The sequence below is a fragment of the Brassica rapa genome, chromosome A02 (assembly GCF_000309985.2).
Source record: "Brassica rapa cultivar Chiifu-401-42 chromosome A02, CAAS_Brap_v3.01, whole genome shotgun sequence".
Lineage (NCBI taxonomy): Eukaryota > Viridiplantae > Streptophyta > Magnoliopsida > Brassicales > Brassicaceae > Brassica > Brassica rapa.
This window is the reverse complement of record NC_024796.2, coordinates 4,931,117-4,950,855: the sequence shown is the minus strand read 5'-3', so window position 1 is coordinate 4,950,855 and position 19,739 is coordinate 4,931,117. Positions and strand designations below refer to the sequence as shown.

General features: G+C 35.0%; 1 protein-coding gene and 1 pseudogene across 1 annotated transcript; both read left to right on the top strand.

Annotated features, from left to right (window-relative positions):
* Positions 1 to 7,974: 7,974 nt before the first annotated feature.
* Positions 7,975 to 10,860, top strand: LOC103827856 (annotated as a pseudogene).
* A 7,602-nt stretch (positions 10,861 to 18,462) lies between these two features.
* LOC103851491 lies at positions 18,463 to 19,295 on the top strand. The gene has a single exon (XM_009128342.3). The coding sequence runs from the start codon at positions 18,555 to 18,557 to the stop codon at positions 19,053 to 19,055; it is 501 nt and encodes a 166-aa protein (XP_009126590.1). The 5' UTR covers positions 18,463 to 18,554; the 3' UTR covers positions 19,056 to 19,295.
* The last annotated feature ends 444 nt before the right edge of the window (positions 19,296 to 19,739 follow it).

The window sequence follows — 19,739 nt, the reverse complement described above, 5'->3', positions numbered from 1 at the left end:
TATTTTAGTGGTATAATTTAAACTTGGGTCTCTAGTCAAAAAACAAAACTTGTTTCCAATTTATGTAAAGAATATTATTTTTTTGAATGAGCAAAGATTTAAGGATGGTTATTGTTTTAAGAAGTGGTATAATTTAAACTTGGGTCTCTAGTCAAAAAACAAAACTTGTTTGCAATTTATGTAAATAATATTATTTTTTATGAATGAGCAAAGCTTTAAGGATGGTTATTGGCAAATAAATGTTTGAGAACTTTAATTTTTTTTTTTTGAGATTCTACAGCTATAATAGTTTAAGGGTTTTTGAAATATTACTAATTAATTGTTATTGATTCGAAAATTTTCAAATTTCATCAAAATTCTTTATTTATTTGTGATAATAGTTTTTCATTCTATTTTAACAAAACTTAACGTTATTAAAATATAATTTACCTTTATTATTCATAAAATACAACTTTCAAAATAGTTTGGCAATTAAAATAATGGATGTAAGATTTAAAATCCGCTATGTATTTTGTTATTTGAATATCACAACAGCAAATTACATATCGGTAGAGTTTAGGTTTTTTTTAACTTTAAGTTTTGAGATTATTTTTTAGTGTTTAGGGTTGGTAGAGTTTTAGCGTTAGATGGGATTTATGGTTAGGTTTAGGTAGGGTTTAAGGGTTAGGTTTAGGCAGAGTTTAAGGTTAGCAGGGTTTAAGGGTTAGGTAGGGTTTAGGGTTAGAAAGGATTTAGGGTTACGTAGGGTTTAGGGTTAGTAGGGTTTAGGGTTAGGAAGGGTTTAGGGTTAGGTAGGGTTTAGGGTAGATAGGGTTTAGGGTAGATAGGGTTTAGGGTTAGGTAGGGTTTAGGTAGGGTTTAGGGTTACGTAGGGTTTAGGGTTAGTAGGGTTTAGGGATAGTAGGGTTTAGGGTTAGGTAGGGTTTAGGGCTAGAAAGGGTTTAGGGTTAAAAAGGTTTTAGGGTTAGATAGGGTTTAGGTTAGGTAGGGTTTAGGGTTAGTAGGGTTTAGGGTTAGGTAGGTTTAGAATTAGGTAGGGTTTAGGGTTAGCATGGTTTAAGGTTAGAAAGGGTTTAGGGTTAGTATGATTTAAGGCTAGAAAGGGTTAGGTAGGGTTTAGGGTTAGGTCAGGTTTAGGGTTAGATGGGGTTTAGGGTTAGGTAGGGTTTAGGGTTAGAAAGGGTTTAGGGTTAGAAGGGGTTTAGGGTTAGGTAGGGTTTAGGGTTAGAAAGGGTTTAGGGTAGGTAGGGTTTAGGGTTAGGTAGGGTATAAAATCCTTGGTTTATTTAATCATCAGGGACTCCCAAGCACGGGTTAGGTAGGGTTTAGGGTTAGGTAGGGTTTAGGGTTAGAAAGGATTTAGGAATAATAGGGTTTAAGGTTAGTAGGGTTTAGGGTTAGTAGGGTTTAGGGTTAAGTAGGGTTTAGGGCTATAAAGGGTTTAAGGTTAGAAATGGTTTAGGTTAGGTAGGGTTAGTAGGGTTTAGGGTTATGTAGGGTTAGGATTAGGTAGGTTTTAGGGTTAGGGTTAGGTAGGGTTTAGGGTTAGGTTTTAGGTCAGGTAAGGTTTAGGGTTAAAAAGGGTTTAGGGTAGGTAGGGTTGAGGGTTAGGTAGGGTTTAGGGTTACGTAGGGTTTAGGGTTAGGTAGGGTTTAGAATTAGGTAGGGTTTAGGGTTAGTAGGGTTTAGGGTTAGTAGGGTTTAGGGTTAGGTAGGGTTTAGGGCTAGAAAGGGTTTAGGGTTAGAAAGGTTTTAGGGTTAGGTAGGGTTTTGGTTAGGTAGGGTTTAGGGTTAGTAGGATTTAGGGTTAGGTAGGGTTTAGAATTAGGTAGGGTTTAGGGTTAGAAAGGGTTTAGGGTTCGTAGGATTTAGGGCTAGAAAGGGTTAGGTAGGGTTTAGGGTTAGGCAGGGTTTAGGGTTAGGTCAGGTTTAGGGTTAGGTAGGGTTTAGGGTTAGATGGGGTTTAGGGTTAGGTAGGGTTTAGAGCTAGAAAGGGTTTAGGGTAGGTAGGGTTTAGGGTTAGGTAGGGTCTAGGGTTAGAAAGGGTTTAGGGTTAGTAGGGTTTAAGGTTAGTAGGGTTTAGGGTTAGGTAGGGTTTAGGGGTAGAAAGGGTTTAGGGTTAGAAAGGGTTTAGGTTAGGTAGGGTTTAGGGTTATGTAGGGTTAGGGTTAGGTAGGGTTTAGGGTTAGTAGGGTTTAGGGTTAGGTTTTAGGTAGGGTTTTAGGGTTAGGAAGGGTTTAGGGTTAGGTAAGGTTTAGGGTTAAATAGGGTTTACGGTTAGGTAGGTTTACATTTAGGGTTAGGTAGGTTTACAGTTAGATAGGTTTAGGGTTTAAGTAGTATGAAGGGTTTAGGGATTAGGGTTAGGTTTATGTAGGGTTTAGGGCTAGATAGGGTTAAGGTCTAGGTTTAGGTAGGGTTTAGGGTTAGGTAGGATTTAGGGTTTAGGTAGTAGAAAAATTTTAGCGTTTGGTTTAGGTTGGGTTTAAGGTTTGGTTTAGAATAATGCTTAGGATTATAAGGTTTAAGGTTTGTTTTTTTTTTGTTTATGCATTTAGTGCTGAATTTTTCGGATAAAATTAATATTATTGATTCATAATTTTTCTTAAAATGTTAAAAGTTTTAACGTGATTTTTAATGTTCTTTAAACAATGTATGTATTTTTTTATTAAGTTTTTTGTGACAATAAGTTGAATATATATTAAATCACAAATCATTAATATTCTCAGTCTTATACATTTTGTTCTTCAAGTTATTGTTACTTTTGTTTCCTTTTATACATTTCACTAAATATTTATGTATGCATCCATAATACTTTTTAAAAAGGATTTTTCATTAACTAATGTATTTGTTGTAGTTTTAAATATATTATAGTTTTTGTGCACTTGATTAAATTTTTTTGGCGTTGGTGATATTTGAAGTGGTTGAGAATCTCAATGGATATTTGCTTTCATAAAGTTTTTGGTGTATGTTTAAAAATAAAAATTTGTAAATACTTTTAAATCATATGAATATAATATTCAACACACTACTGTTGACTGTTTATATACTTAAAATTTTGAGGTACATACGGTAAATATTGCTTTGATAATAATATAACGTTCATATCGTAATACGTGTTTTTTTTGTTTTATCTACTATGTATTAAGAAATAATTAACACATTCAATAATATTTAAGAGTAAAAAGTTCCTTTCAATTGTACTTTATAGTATAAGCCTAAAGTTAAACTCAAGTCTAGCGAAAGTAATAAAATCCAGAGACACGTGTCAGTCTGTCAGAGAGTGACTTTCCACGTGGATAGTTTAGGAGAGAGGCAAACATATTTTTATATATATATAAATAAAAAAAATATTTGATTAATATTTAATTATATAATTTATGTTTTTAACGTTTTACTAAAATACTTTTTCATATAACAATACAATACAATATATATATATATTATCTTTTTAATTATAATTTTTAGATTTTGGATAATTCAATATTCTATTCTTAATTATATAATTAATAATTTTATTAAATTAATATTTAGTTATAGAATTTATGTTTTTAACTTTTTACTTAAAGACTTTTTCAGATAACAATACAATATATACATAAGTTATCTCTTTTTTAAATTATATTTTCAGATTTTGGATAATTCTTATTATTCTTAATATTAATCAATTATCTAATCAAAATCAATTAAAATTTTATTCTTATTTTTTAATTTATTTAAATATTTTATTCATTAAGGGTTAAACGATATTAACCACACTAACTTTTAATGTAAGAACTCCATTGCAAAAATTTACTTCGCAAATAATAGTTTTAAATTATATAATTAAAAAAAATTGTTTGATTGATATTTAATTATATAATTTATGTTTTTAATGTTTTACTAAAATATTTTTTCAGATAACAATACAATATATATATAGAAATTATCTTTTTAAATTATATTTTTAGATTTTGGATAATTCAATATTCTATTTTTAACTAGGTATTCTATCCGCACATGCGAGCATAGTGTTTTTATAGATATTTATTAGTTTATAATTATTAAATAAAAAACCAACATAATAAATTATTAATTATGTTTTAAAAAAATAAATCAAACATTAAAATTTATACTTTATAATAAAAGAATACTATTTTCAGATAAAAACACAATATATTTAAGAATAATCTTATGTTTTATAGAAATTTGTTTTTTAATTATTTATATTTTAGATAATTCTGATTATTATTAATTTTAATCATTTATTTAATCAGATAGATTTAAAATTTGTTTTTATTTTTGACTAATTTATATAATTGATTCATTAAAGGTATAAACGATATTAACCGCTCAAATATTTAACGTGAGGGCTCAATTCCAAAAAATAATGTTATTTTCAGATAAAACACAATATATTTAAGAATTATCTTATGTTTTATAGAAATTTGTTTTTAATTATTTATATTTTAGATAATTCTGATTATTATTAATTTTAATCATTTATTTAATGAGATAGATTTAAATTCATTTTTATTTTTTGACTAATTTATATAATTGATTCACTAAGGGTATAAACAGATAAAAACACAATATATTTAAGATTATCTTATGTTTTATAGAAATTCGTTTTTAATTATAGATATTTTAGATAATTCTAATTATCATTAATTTTAATCATTTATTTAATCATATAGATTTAAAATTCGTTTTTATTTTTGACTAATTTATATAATTGATTCATTAAGGATATAAACGATATTAACCGCTCTAACTTTTAACGTGAGAGCTCGATTCTAAAAATTGACTTTGCAAATAATAGTATAGATTAAGTTTGGCTTAAGTTTGTTAGAAAAGAAAACCAAACCATGAGGTCAAATCTTTATTACTACTTTCCAAAAGAAAAATAAAAAATAATAAAGGGATGAAATGTCGAACTCGTGACCATAGTACGGGAAAAGCAGCACCCAAAACCATTAAGACAAAGTGACTCTGCTAACATTTTGCACCCCCTAAAATATATGTACACTCTGGCGCCTAAAGATATTGTTTTATCAGCTTTACCACAGGGCTGGACCTGTCACTAATAGACGATTTTAGTTGTTGTTTTTTCAAATATTTTTGACTCGAGTACGGTTAAGTACAGCTAACCTGATCAGATGGTAACCAACCCCAAAGACACTGCTAACGCAATCAACCGAACTACCATTTTAGGAACTGGTACACTGTCACATTTCTGTCCAACAAGTTTTTAAATAGCAACTGCAAACTATAACATTGCGCATTAGACCAGTCAAACTAACCACTCTGTACTGTTGTAAAATTATGTTGCATTCAACAATGTCGTTATATTTGAATAATCCAAACAACCCAAACTTTTTTAGTATATGCAACACTTCCGACAAAGACATCAAAACCTTAGTTATGATTTTTCTTCAATTCACTTTCTGATTCATACCAAATTCAAAAACAAAAAAAAAATCAATTGGCGCGGATACAATCATGCTAACGAATCTTGTGATGCATTCAAAAACTAAAATCCATCTTTATCATCCCAAAAATTTCAGACATTCAAAATCAAAGATAGATTAAAGATTCCAACTTAAATGATTCAACTCCAAAAATTTATCCTCGTATCTACATAAAGAACGATAAGACAACTATAAGGAACGTTTTTCACTAGTTAGGAACATCAATGTCACCATTGACAATCTCCTCCTGAAGCTCCTTAGGATTTCTACCATCAACCTCAATTCACATTTTCGCAATGCTAATTTGGGAAAATAGCTTTATTAAACACAAAATTTCTTCTTTTTCTTTGAGAAAGAAACATACAATTTTCATGGGCCTGGTTTTCAAAAAGAAAGTTAATGGATTCTTGTTTGACTGAATACGGCTTCAGTAGGTTTGATAACACCTTTGTGGCTGGTTAGAGTTGAGGATACGTCACTCATTAGTGCAGGAACGTACGCTAACCTTTGTGACGTTTCCACCACGGGTAAAGGAGAAGAGATAAAGCCTTGTCTTGGGCCGAAGCAATGGCTTATCCAGTTGACCAATCCGAACCCATAGTTACATATTCAAGGTCTGTGCCACTCGATATGATTACTCTGGGCTTGGAAATATGGCATAACAACTAAAATCACTAGACGGGCGAGTGGCTTTCTGTTTTTTTTTTTCTTTTTTCCTTCTCATTTTTGATTGTGTTTATAGCTTTGAATGTCACATTCCCGTATTTTGCAAATGGATATTTCATTTAGTATGGTCCATCTAGTTTGATTTTCGGTTTAAAAGAAATATAAATGAAGTGAATGTAGATCTAGTAGATCGGATGACTACATGTGTATTTCTGAAGTCATCATGTTCTTTGAGATTGGCATTAGTTGGCCTTTAGTCCATTTAATAACTATGGTTATAATTCTTGTTAAACTTCATTCGATGGTTATACCCGATTGTTTTTTCATATGAATTATTATGCTATATACTATGGAAATGTAAACGCATACCTAAATGGAAACAAATAAAAACCTTATTAAGAATCATATTTACATTGAGCAATGAGCAGCTGATAGCCTGATACAACGACACAGCCATAGTGTTCACGATACATATAAGCAAAAGCTTTGCGTCTCTTTCTCTCCACGGGAGTTCTAACAATATGACACGGACAAGGGACGATTAGGTGATGATCTGCTTGATGAAACACGTGTATGGTACGAAACAATTTGTAATTTCTGCTCTGGAATTATGGTACGATATTTTTTTTTTATCAAGAATTATGGTACGATATATTTGCATTATATAAGCTCTAAATGTTGTCTTGAATCATAAATGGAAAACTTCATTTAATAAAAATACTGAATACATTAACTTCACATCATCTGTCTACCTAAAAACAAGCTAACCGATCTTATATATTGGTCAATAATACATGTCCCGAAATCATATGCAAGCGATATGTCTACCTAATCACATCATTTATCAGTATAGTTGCGATATGGAATATACTATCTGCTTCCGGTACTTTGCAGTGTGTTGAATTTTCAAAGAGAAATGGGTCTATACGTACATAAATTTATTTCAGTATTGAAAGCTGAGAAAATTGATCAAAGTTCAAAGGATGTGAGTAAGACAACGCCAAAGACGTATATGTATACCCATACAAGAGATAAAGCATTTTCTGAACAAGTTTTTTTTTGGGATACATTTATGAGTTTTGCTGATGTACACTTCAATGACATTCACCACCAACGATTGAGCACTTAAAAAGACTACACTAAACAAAATATAAAATAGGCCAATGATTCACCACTAACTTAAAAACTGTTTGTATAAACCATATTCTCACTTTTCCCTGAGCCTTGTGACTGGCTGCATCTTATTTAAAAACGATTTCGAGTTATAATACATTTATTATCCTATATTTCACATCTAACTTTATTAAAAGGCTAACATGATTGGACGAAGCATTTATATTATTATTTCTCGCAATAAAAGTCACTTTATCATCATCACCATCACATAGCAGTATTTTAACTTTACCTTTTTTTAATCATTATTTAATTTAGCTAATAATTTAAAGATGTGCCCACAATGTCGACACCCAATTTTTATAGATAATGCTTTTATCCGCGTGAACAAACATTTCGACTTGATTAAGGGTATGATTGGCTTTTTCGCTACCACCCGCAAACGCAGCTTTTGCAGTTGATAACAGTTGTTGGCGTTTGGCAACTATCGTTCAAACCGCTCTAAACTAATCTAAACCTCATAAATTCAAAAGTTATTTCCAACTAGCGTTTGCGGTTGCAAACAGTTGTGGAAGGATAATTTTTTTTTTAAACAAAAATAAAAATATTCAATAAAAAAACTAAATTGAAATTATAAAAATACTAAAATATATCTATTATATTTTAATTAATATTATAAAATTTTAAACTAAAAATATTGTCCATAATTTTAAAAATCTAAACTATAACTTTCTAAATATAATTTTTATATTTATTATAATATTATGATTTTTGATAGATTTATAATTATATAAAATGTAAATATTGTTAATGTGTTATTTAACCACTGTTGCATTTGGTAGTTAACCAGTCATAAATATCCCGCAAACACACCAATTTCTAACCGCAGAACCAGTCGTACAAATTTCTTAAAACCGCTAGAAACCGCAACCACCCGCATCCACAGACTTCCGCAATCGATGCGTTTGAATCAATCAAGCCCTAAAATGGTTTATAATCTGAATTTATGTCTTCCACTCATTTCAACGGACAAATAAAATCCATCCACGGTGCATTAGTTTTTTAAAGGTTCATTAGTCATGTTTATTGATCCAATCACCACCTAACTTTTCTTTGTGCGAATGACAACCAAGTAGGTCACTCATCTTTCTACTACTCTAGCTCAAGCACGCTTAATTCTGGAGTTCTAAACAGATGTGTGACAGAAAAAATAAGTGTACTTTGGTGACATAGGTAACCAAATCAATTTTCTTAAACATTTTCATATTTCACAAACCGGAATATTACAGTTCACCTTCTCTCAAAGAACGTAACATCCTCATTGCACCCCAAGATCGTTACCCATGTTAGTGTGATCCCTACTCCACATTCATCTGAGTTTCAGGTACCAATTGTAACACCCCGACCGTCCACAGCTTAATAGCCACCCACACTCGGTCCATGGATTCCATTTCGTGGAAATGACGGTGTGTTAACTTTTTTGGGAGGCTCATTAGTCATGTTTACTGACTTTGCAATCACCACATAACCTTTCCACGTGTTTTAAACTTACTTACACGATATCACGAATCACTTTCCGATATATCATCCATCGTTCTACTACTCCAATTCAAACACGTTTAATTCTAAAGATTTAAACGGATGTGTGACCGAAAAATAAGTGCATTTTGATGACATAAATAGTCAAATCAATTATTCTAATATTTTTCATATACCACAAAGTGGATATTACATCAGCATCCAACAAAACATCCTCAAATATTCATTATACGTTGTAGAAAATAAACCTAATTTTCTAAGACACATCAAATATGAACCATTTGAGAGTTAATTAAGTTTTAGAATTACGATTTCATCAGTTTTGTTCTAACCATCTTTTGATTTCAATTGTTTTATACATGGAAAGTGTTAACATTTACCTTTTTTGGGCTTTAGTTTCTCTCTCGCTAAGTATCCTTTTTTTAGTGAGTGGAGCACAGCTGTCTTTCTAAAAAGTGACACGTCCACCACAAAACTTATCTCTTCTGGTAGTTTTGCGGTGTAATCTTCAAAAATCTAGGGTTTGTTCATAACTTTTACCGGCGGAGAAGTTAAATTTTCAGAAATTTCTGTAAAATCAAGATGTCATACGCTATGGATAAAGCGTTGATGGCTCTATCGTTGGAAGAGGAAGATGAACCGTTCGATATGCCTGATCTTCCTCAGTACAAATCGTGTGAAAGGAACTCCCGAAGTATTATCGGAAGGATTCTTAATCCAGACTGCCAGAAGATGCCGGGTTTGATTCGCGAGATGCCAAGAACGTGGCAGAAGCAAGGGAAAGTTAGAGGAATAGCTTTGTCCAAGGAACGGTTCCAGTTTGTTTTCGATCATGAACATGATCTGCTGGAGGTTCTAGAAAAAGGTGTTCATACCTTCAACGACTGGACTTTAGCGATTGATCGATGGGTGGAGAAGCCCCCTGAGGATTACTTACAGTTCATCCCTTTATGGGTTCAAATCAGAAATCTCCCTGTCAATTATTATACGAAGGAAGCTATTACCGCTCTTGGTGAGAAGATAGGTGCAGTCAAGGTGGTGGCTTTTGATCCTGACAAGCCACAAGTGCAAGACTATGTAAGGATCCAAGTACGTTTCGATGTCTCCAGACCACTACGGAAATCAAAAGTTGTTAATCTTCCGGAGGGAGGCTCTGCAGTGGTTCTCTTTAACTATGAGAGAATAAGAAAGTGATGCTATGAATGTCAAAGATTGAACCACGAAAAAGATATTTGTCCACTTCTGAATAGGAATCGACGGGAGGCTGCTGCTCTGAGGAGTGAGCGGGTTATCATGGACAGTCACAGAAATGAAGTCATCTTGCATCAAGACGATCCTCTGTTTGGGGTTCTTTCTGAAGATCAAGTTGGAATTTGCAAGATGACAGGAAGAAGGAAAATAGCGCCAGAGGTTTTGGAAGAAATGAGAAGATATTTATTAATGGCAACAGAGGAAGATAAGAAGATTAGAATTGACCGGGTCAGATCATCAGTAGCTGAAGCGGAGAAGGACCCTTTTCTGCAGAAGACAATGTTGCGCCTAGAAACTGCTCCGACCTTTACCAATCAAATTGACAAAGGAAAAGGTGTTGTCTATGATTTCGACCTTAATACTTCCGCTGAGCCAAGATTGGAAGCCAAAGATTCTGCTGACAAACTGATGGCTTCTGCAATCAAAGCTAATATCGCAGGTAGCTTGGTTCATCGCTGGGAAGATTTGAGGGTATCAGATAGAAAGGCGGATCTTGGGAGTATTGTTCATCAGGCCTTCCTTCCTCATGAACCTTCCTCGTCAAGGGTGTCAGAGAGAGGTCATGATTCGACAGCAAGCTTACATGGAACTCTACGGAATATGGTCCTGGATACTTTGTGTCCAAGCCATCTGGGGTTGTCCACAAAAGCTCTAAATCGAGGAGAAGACCTTACATCAAGAAAAGACGTGAACAACAAGGTCAGTCATCAGGAATTCTTCACCAGCTCTACGGTGAAAACGAAGGAGCAGAGAAGCTCGGTTCTAAAAGAAAGGCGGAAGACGCTATTTTGAAGGGTGACAAAATGGCGCGACTCAAAGAATCAAGGGTGGTCCCAATGGAGGGACCGCCGAAGCCTCAATGAGCATTATCTCCTGGAATTGTCAGGGCCTGGGGCGGCCTCAGGGTCTGACAATTCAACGCCTTAGGGAAATGCGTCAAAAACGTTTCCCTGAGGTGCTACTGCCTATGGAAACTATGAATACTAGGAATGTTTTGGTTGACCTTCAGGTCTGGTTGGGCTATGATCATGTATATACGGTGGATCCTGTTGGACATGCTGGGGGTTTGGCTATTTTTTGGAAGAAATCTGTAAATATAAAGTTTCTGGATGTGCATAAGAACTTGGTTGATTGTATAATTCAGTTTGGCGACACCTCTTTTTTTGCGTCCTGTATCTACGGGCCGACGCATTATAAAAGAAGGGTCAATCTCTGGGAAAGGATCAGTAGAATAGGTGTGAATAGAAAGGAAAGCTGGTGCGTCTTTGGTGATTTTAATGATATTTTGCATAACGGAGAAAAGACGGGTGGTGTCTGGAGACAAGATGAGTCCTTCGCTCCTTTCAATCAAATGATTAATGCTTGTAAGCTAGAAGAGCTTCAGAGTCATGGGAACGGTTTTACTTGGAGCGGGTTAAGGAGTAACTCTTGGGTTCATACCAGACTAGACAGATGCTTTGGAAACAGGGCTTGGTTCAAGAAGTTCCCTTGCTCTAACCAGACGTTTTTAGATAAGCGTGGATCGGATCACAGGCCTGTTCTTATACATCTGATTGAAAGCCAAGAAAAGTACAGAGGTTGGTTCCGGTTTGATAGAAGATTCTTGGAGGTAGAAGGGGTTCATGATAGTGTGGCAAATGCCTGGGATTTTGCTACAAGTAACGGTTTGGGCTCAGTCTCAAAGGCTCTAAAAGCTTGCAGAAGATCTCTAAGCGGTCTAAAGAAGCATTCAAACATGAATTCAGGCGATAGAATTCACCAAGCTGAAGCTGCTCTGGAGCATGAACAATCAGCTTTACAACAATCAACTGCTCGAATTCGATTGCTGAAAGAAGATCTGGTTAAGGCCCAGAGAGATGAAGAGACATACTGGTGGCAGAAGAGCAGAGACAAATGGCTTAGTCGAGGGGATCGTAACTCTCATTTTTTTCACATCTCTGTGAACGCTGCTCGTGCAAGGAATAACATTGACAAGCTTGTCAACGCCGAGGGAGAGGAGGTCTTCTCAGAGGCTGCTAAGGGTGAAGTTGCAGTAGACTTTTTCAGAAATCTCTTCAGGTCAACGAACCCTGCTCCATTTACTGACTGGTTCAACGATATGCAACCAAGAGTTTCTGATCAACTAAACATGGATCTGTTGAGACCTGTGACGAATTTGGAAATCAAAGAAGCGGTTTTTTCAATAAATCCGACGAAAGCTCCAGGCCCTGACGGTATGTCAGCCCTTTTCTTTCAGAAATTCTGGACTATCATTGAAGAGCAAGTGATAGCGGAGGTGCAGAAATTCTTTAACTTTGGTATTCTCCCAAAGGAATGGAATTACACACACTTGTGTCTGATCCCTAAGATTGCAGATCCAAAGACAGTTTCAGATTTAAGACCTATTAGTCTTTGTTCGGTGATCTACAAGATTGTTTCAAAGATTATGGTCAGAAGACTTCAGCCTTGGTTGCAGGTCTTGATCTCTCCAGCGCAGTCTGCATTTGTCTCCCAGAGACTGATGTCTGACAACATCACCATTGCGCACGAGTTAGTCCACTCGCTAGGGGCTTCAGGCTCGTTTGCTTCAGACTTTATGGTGGTAAAGACAGATATGTCAAAGGCTTTTGACAGAGTGGAATGGGGTTATTTGAGATCACTCCTGCTAGCGCTTGGATTCAATGAGAGATGGGTTAACTTGATCATGAAATGCGTCACCACAGTAACGTATTCAATTCTGATTAATGACCAGCCTCATGGAATGATTACGCCTAAAAGGGGTCTTAGGCAGGGAGATCCCCTATCCCCTTTTCTGTTTGTGCTGTGTACGGAGGGTTTAACTCATTTGCTGTCAAAGGCTGAAAGGGAGAACAGATTGTCAGGTCTGAGATTTGGGGAGCACGGTCCCTCTATTCATCATCTTCTTTTCGCTGATGATTGTTTATTCTCTTGCAAAGCTGATGAAGATCAGAGTAAGACTTTGATAGAAATACTACATCGCTTTGGAGCAGTCACTGGTCAGTCGATCAACCCAATTAAATCTTCTATTATCTTCGGGAAAGACGTTCTTGAGGAGAACAAAACTAAAGTAAAGCAGAAATTGGGTATTGAATCAGAAGGTGGTGAGTCCAAGTACTTAGGACTTCCAGAATGCTTCAAAGGGTCAAAGATAAAGCCCTTTGCCTATCTTAAAGAGCGGTTAGGTAGGAGGATCTCGGGCTGGCATGCTAGAACGCTCTCTCAAGGTGGAAAAGAGGTGTTGATAAAAGCAGTGGGATCAGCTTTACCTGTCTCTGCTATGTCGGTTTTCAAAATACCAAAGACGGTCATTTCTTCTCTCTCGAATGCTCTAGCATCTTTCTGGTGGAGTAATGTTGAGCACAAAAGGAAAATCCACTGGTTGAGCTGGGAGAAAATGTGCTTACCAAAGGCTTTATGGGGTATGGGCTTTAAAGATTTAGAGTCTTTTAACCAGGCTCTCTTGGCAAAACAAGCGTGGAGGATCTTTCACTTTGATGACTGTCTGATGGCGAGAGTGCTTAAAGGTAAATACTTTGAAAGTTCTTCTTTCTTGAATGCGCAGTTAGGAAGAAGACCTTCATATGCTTGGCGCAGTATTCTTAATGGGAGAGAGCTACTGATGCAAGGGCTGAAGATATCAGTAGGTAATGGAACTAGCCTAAAGGTTTGGTCTGATCCTTGGATGGAGGATGAGGAGGGTTTGTGCAGGCCTCCTCTGAGGAAACAAAGTTTTTTCGACGCGAACCTGCAAGTCTCTTCACTGATCAACGCTCAAACAAGAAGATGGAGCCGCAGTCGTTTGCAAGAGCTCTTTGTTCCTGCAGATATTAAAGTTCTTATGCGCAATCAACCGGTGGTATCAGAGCCAGATTCCTCTTTTTGGAAGCACACTCCAAATGGAATCTACTCTGTCAAAACTGGATATGACCTTGCTTTTTGGAGAAACAACTCGGCTCTCCTTCACTTACAGCAAGCTCAACCGTCTCTGCATCCCTTGACGGCTCAGGTATGGAATCTGAAGGCTCCTCCAAAGGTTAAGGTCTTCGTATGGAAAGCTCTTTCTGGAGCTTTATCTGTCTTTGATTGCCTTAGTGCCCGAGGAATAAAATGTGACACGGTATGCCAATCATGTGGAGAGGACGGTGAGTCTATTAACCATGTTTTGTTCTCCTGTACATTGGCAAGACAAGTGTGGACAGTTTCAGGGTTTCCTTCGCCTCGGGGTGGGTTTGATGCTGCGTCTATTTATGCGAACATGGCCTTCCTTTTTAATTCCTTGCAAGTTGATGAAACAATGAGTGAAATGACGAAGGTTTTCCCGTGGATACTTTGGTATTTATGGAAAAACAGGAATCATTTGCTATTTGAAGGTTTTTTGTTCGACAGTGAGCATTTGGGAAACAAAGCTCGAGAGGAAACCCGTTTATGGTATGTAGCTCAGAATTTGGAAAGGAGGGCAGATGATCATAGGGATCCATCTATCCAAACCCCAGTTGCTTGGAAGTGCCCTCCGGTGGATTTCCTCAAGTGCAATATTGGTTTCAAATGGGAGAAGAAAAAGAAAATTGCAGGGGCGGCTTGGGTAGTGAGAGACTCATCAGGTACAGTTCTTCTCCATAGCAGACGGTCTTTTGGGGAAGTGGAATCGAAAAGTGAAGCCCAGTTTGTCAGTGTTGTTTGGGCTATTGAAAGCATGAAGAATCACAGATACTTAAAAGTACACTTTGCTTTTGAAGGAAGAATGCTAGTAAATGCCATCATCAGACCTCGCGAATGGCCTTCCTTCAAGTTCAAAGTGATGGAAATCAGATTATTACTAAGGAATTTTTTGGCATGGCGGGTGCTCTGTGAATCGTTTGAAGCTAATAGAGGAGCACGCCTTATAGCTACTAGTGCAGTTCAGGACTTCAGATTTCAATCCTACGTTGCAACTGGTGCACCTCGATGGTGCTCTCATGTTTTTTGATGTTTATATACCTCCTTTGGTTAGTCTGTGTTGTACAAAAACTTGAACCCTTTGTCGTATGAATGCAATATACTAGATGGCAAAAAAAAAAAAAAAAAGTGTTAACATTTACCCAAAAATATATATACTGAAAGTGACACCTCAAATAATATCACCATATGATTTTTTAAATTAACACTAATCTATAGTTTTCAAATGTGTAGATGTGGATATACACAAAAACTTAATGGGGAAACATAAAATAAAGCAAGTTTTATTCGAACAACGACTTAAAATAAGTAAAGTGGGACCTACAAAAGTTCTACTTTCGACGAATATGTGAAACTAATAGTTAAAAAAAAGCCCACTCGCGGGTATTTTTCAAACGAGTAATTCTTAGGTTCATCCCCTAGGGTGAACCTATAGGTTCACCAACCAATAGTATTTGAGTATTTGATATTTGATATCTTTTAAAAAAGGAAACAATATTAAATTTCCAAATAAGATTATTTTTTTAAAATAAAACAATAAAAATACATAAAAATAGTTACAAAAAATAAATAAATAAATATTTTTAAATCTTCAGCAAAATACTAAACCCTATACCCTAAATCTTAAACCCTAAACCCTAAACCTTAAACTTTGGATAAACTCTAAACGTTTGAAAATTCTAAACCCTAAATCATACATTAAAAACTAAATTTTAATAACACTAAACCCTAAATCCTAATCACTAAACCGTAAACCCTTGGGTAAACCCTGAACCCTTGGATAAATCATAATCTCTAGAGTTTAATTTTAAATATTTTTGATTTACAGTTTATGATTTATCCAAGGGTTCAGGGTTTATCCAAGGGTTTAGGGTTTAGTGATTAGGATTTAGGGTTTAGTGTTATTAAAATTTAGTTTTTAATGTATGATTTAGGGTTTAGGATTTTCAAACGTTTAGAGTTTATCCAAAGTTTAAGGTTTAGGGTTTAGGGTTTAAGATTTAGGATATAGGGTTTAGTATTTTGCTGAATACTTAAAAATATTTATTTATTTATTTTTTGTAACTATTTTTATGTATTTTTATTGTTTTATTTTAAAAAGATAATCTTATTTGGAAATTTAATGTTGTTTCTTTTTTTTAAAGATATCAAATATCAAATACTCAAACACTATTGGTTGGTGAACCTAGAGGTTCTTTTCAAACACCGAGACGAACCTCAAAGAGATGAGAAAATATCGAGATATTATATTTATCAAACTGTTACGAGTCTGTCGCGCGTGGGAGAACATCGAGAAAGAAAGAGAGAGAGAGAAGAAAACGAAAGGACTTTAAATAAAAAACGTGAATTTCTAGCCGGTGAGATATAAGCGCGTTAGATCCAAGTAATGAGTGGGTCCTACTCCCACGTGGCGTCCATCCACGCTAAGCGGCACCACGTGTAGTAAGATGGGGTTTTTAAGACACGTGTTTTGATCTTAGAGACTATGCTTTGTCTCTCTCTTTGTCTTCGGAACTGGGGACGTGAGAAAGAGAATCCAGCCCCACACGAGTCACGACAAAAACTTGACCAAGTTATGATTTTATCAAAAATGATATTTTAAGAGTTTGAAGAGTGTTTTCGTTCAAAAAAAAAAAAGAGTTTGAAGAGTGTTTTCGTTCAAAAAAAAAAAGAGTTTTATTTAAATTAAATTTTTTTTCCAACAATAAAAAAATGTTAAGATAGTTTGAAGAGTGTTTTTTAAAAAAAAAATGTGAAGAGATTCTATACTTTCTTATTTTAATAAACTTCTTAAAGCACATCTTATAAATATAAATAATAGTAATAATCATTTCGAAATAAAACGGATTGTAGATCTTATGGTAATTTCCTTTTTTTTTTCCTTAAATAAGTCGTTTTCGTTTTCTTGATACTACCTAATATTCCCCTACTTTTGTTTTCTTGTAGCATAAGAAACACCAGATTTGTACCGGCATGATCCGTTTCTTTTATAAGTATGTTTTTTATAAGAAACGCAAACTAGCTTAATTAGAGAAGGTATATTTGTATAAATACTCATTTAATATCAACAAAATTTATCTCCTTCCTTTTTTATCAGCAAAAAAGTTATAGCAGAACATTTTCTGGTGATAACCATTGGCGTAACGGGCTTTCTCAGTTACGGATTTCGATAGTACAACATAACATTGTTTATACCCAAATAAAAATTCTAAGTTAAGCAGAATTAATAACCTAATTTACGTGGACAAGAAAAACCTAGTTTACAATGTTTTGTTAGTGTGAACTCTGGAGTCTGATGTTCGTATCAGACAGTCAGACTCTATAAAATATGAAGAAATAGAGCGAGGCGATCATGGTCCAAATCTGATAGTCCACATAATTTAGTAGTTTAATACTTATAGGGAGAGACAGTATAAATTATGAAACTATTTATAGCTTTAGCAAAAAAAAATATTAAAAGAAACTATTTATATAGGGAGAGAGACAGTATAAATTAAATAACTAATAACAGAGAGGAAGTACGAGTAGAGAAGCTTTGTGCAGATTGTTATTGGATACAGATGTATGAAAAACAAGACAGGTTATTAAATAAAATTCAAATGTGGAACGGCTAAATTGACGAGTGATGATGTAATCCTCGACGGTTCTGGTTCTCCGCGCCGCTAACACCGACCAACCTCGTAAGTTTCCACACGGTGGAGGGCCTCAAGGATATATTTTTTTTTTTTGTAACATAAGGCTTAAATTATTATTTTTTAACTACCATAATATTCCCTGTCCCTGCTCTTTATTATAGAGCTTTTTTTTATTATAGAGCTTTTTTTGTAGTCTCTTTTGTTTTCTTCACAAAATTGCAAAGGATATATTTCCTTTTCAACTATTTACAAAAAAAACTATTGCAAAAAATGAATATATTTCTTTGTCTAGTCGAAAACACACAAGAAGGAAAGAGATTTATATACATCATATAAACTACAATTATTTTATTTCCTAATTATGTAAATTAGTATATACTATTATTTTGGATATACCTATATTCAGAAGAATATACTGGTTTTATTTATCTCGTAAATAAAATACTGTTTTATTCACACTAAATAAAAAATCTTTATAGTAATTTTCTTTTTGAAATTTTTTATATAAAGCAGAATTTATAATCAGGTACCAAATATAAATTGAACTCAATATAAAGTAAATACAAAAGAAACTGTAATTACGTATTATATTTTTAGCAAAAATATTTTTCAGACGACAAAAAGAAAGTAAAAAAGCAAAACAAAGTGGTAAGAATATGCCAATACGACACATGTAATATTCTCCCCCACGAAAAGAGCAATCTCTTAAAAATCCTTTGAGCTCGTGGCATTAATCGACACTTCATTTAATTTCATCTAAAAACTAAGGGTAGTAATGTAATTTCACACTGACGGAAACTAGAAGTTAAGAGAGAGAGAAGGTAACCTTATCCATTTTATCCACCCCAAAACCTGTATAAAACCATAGACCCCCTCACGACTAATTCTTCTCACACCAAAACCAAAACTAACACTCAAAATTAAATATTAATAAATTTTATTAAAACTTTCTTCTTCTTCTTCAATGGCCACCGGAAAAAGCTACTACGCTCGGCCAAGCTATCGCTTCCTCGGCACCGATCAGTCCTACTTCGCCGCCACCGATTCAGGTCTCGAGTTCGACGAATCCGATCTCTACTCATCCGCCGGTTCCGTCCACTCCGCTTCGCCTCGGAAAAAAATCTCTGCATCCGTCAGATCCGGTAAAAAACCGTCGAACCGGCCGTCCTCGTGCGCCGGCGCCGCCGCGACGTCGCTCCCGATAAACGTGCCGGACTGGTCGAAGATTCTCCGCGAGGAGCACCGCGATAACCGTCGGAGGAGGATCGAGGACGACGACGGAGAATCGGAAGACGGAGAGGAGTGGTTGGACGGTAGCGGCGGGAGATTGCCGCCGCACGAGTTTCTGGCGAGGACGAGGATGGCGTCGTTCTCGGTGCACGAAGGAGTTGGGAGGACGTTGAAGGGGAGAGATCTGAGTAGGGTCCGAAATGCAATTTTTGAGAAGATTGGGTTCCAGGATTGATATTTCGAAAGTTTTCCCAGAGGTCCCTTTATTTTTGGTTTACTTCAATCGTTTCCTCTTGGTTTTTTAAGTAACCGCGTGAGAGAGAGAGAGAGAGAGCATATAATATTTATAGAAATGCCCTCGATTTATCGAATTTCCTAGAATCTTACCCATGTAATTTTTTAATATTGAGATAATATCACATTTTGCGTATTGAGTAATAGATATATAAACTTTCCGGAAGAAATTATCGTTTTATTCAACGAGTCAGTTGTTCATTTGATGCTAAATAAAATGTGGAATCAAGATTTTTGGAATTTTCTTTTGAGAATTTGTACTCCCTACACACAACTTCCTCCCTATTTGCATTTTATAGCCTATTTCCCTTCAATTTTTTCCTCCCCTCCATCATTACTATTTTCCCCCAATTCAGTGGTATCTTACTCTTTTCAGTATATTGAGCTAAATTGCTCTTTTCGTTTATGAAGTTAAGATTTAGGGTATAAAATGTATAAACAGAGAAATTGGGGGCGAAAAAGTTTAAATACTGGTGGTATTTGGTGGTTGATGTGTTTGGTGGTGGGTAAAGAAAAAGCAGAGGCTACGAATACATGATAGTGACATTGTTGCTTAAGAATTATTCTCTTAATTTTTATTTATTTATACTGCAACATTTAAATTATGGTTTTACGACTTATGATT

Coding starts and splice junctions, on each gene's coding strand:
- LOC103851491 (XM_009128342.3), top strand. CDS start 18,555: ATGGCCACCGGAAAAAGCTACTACGCTCGGCCAAGCTATCGCTTCCTC.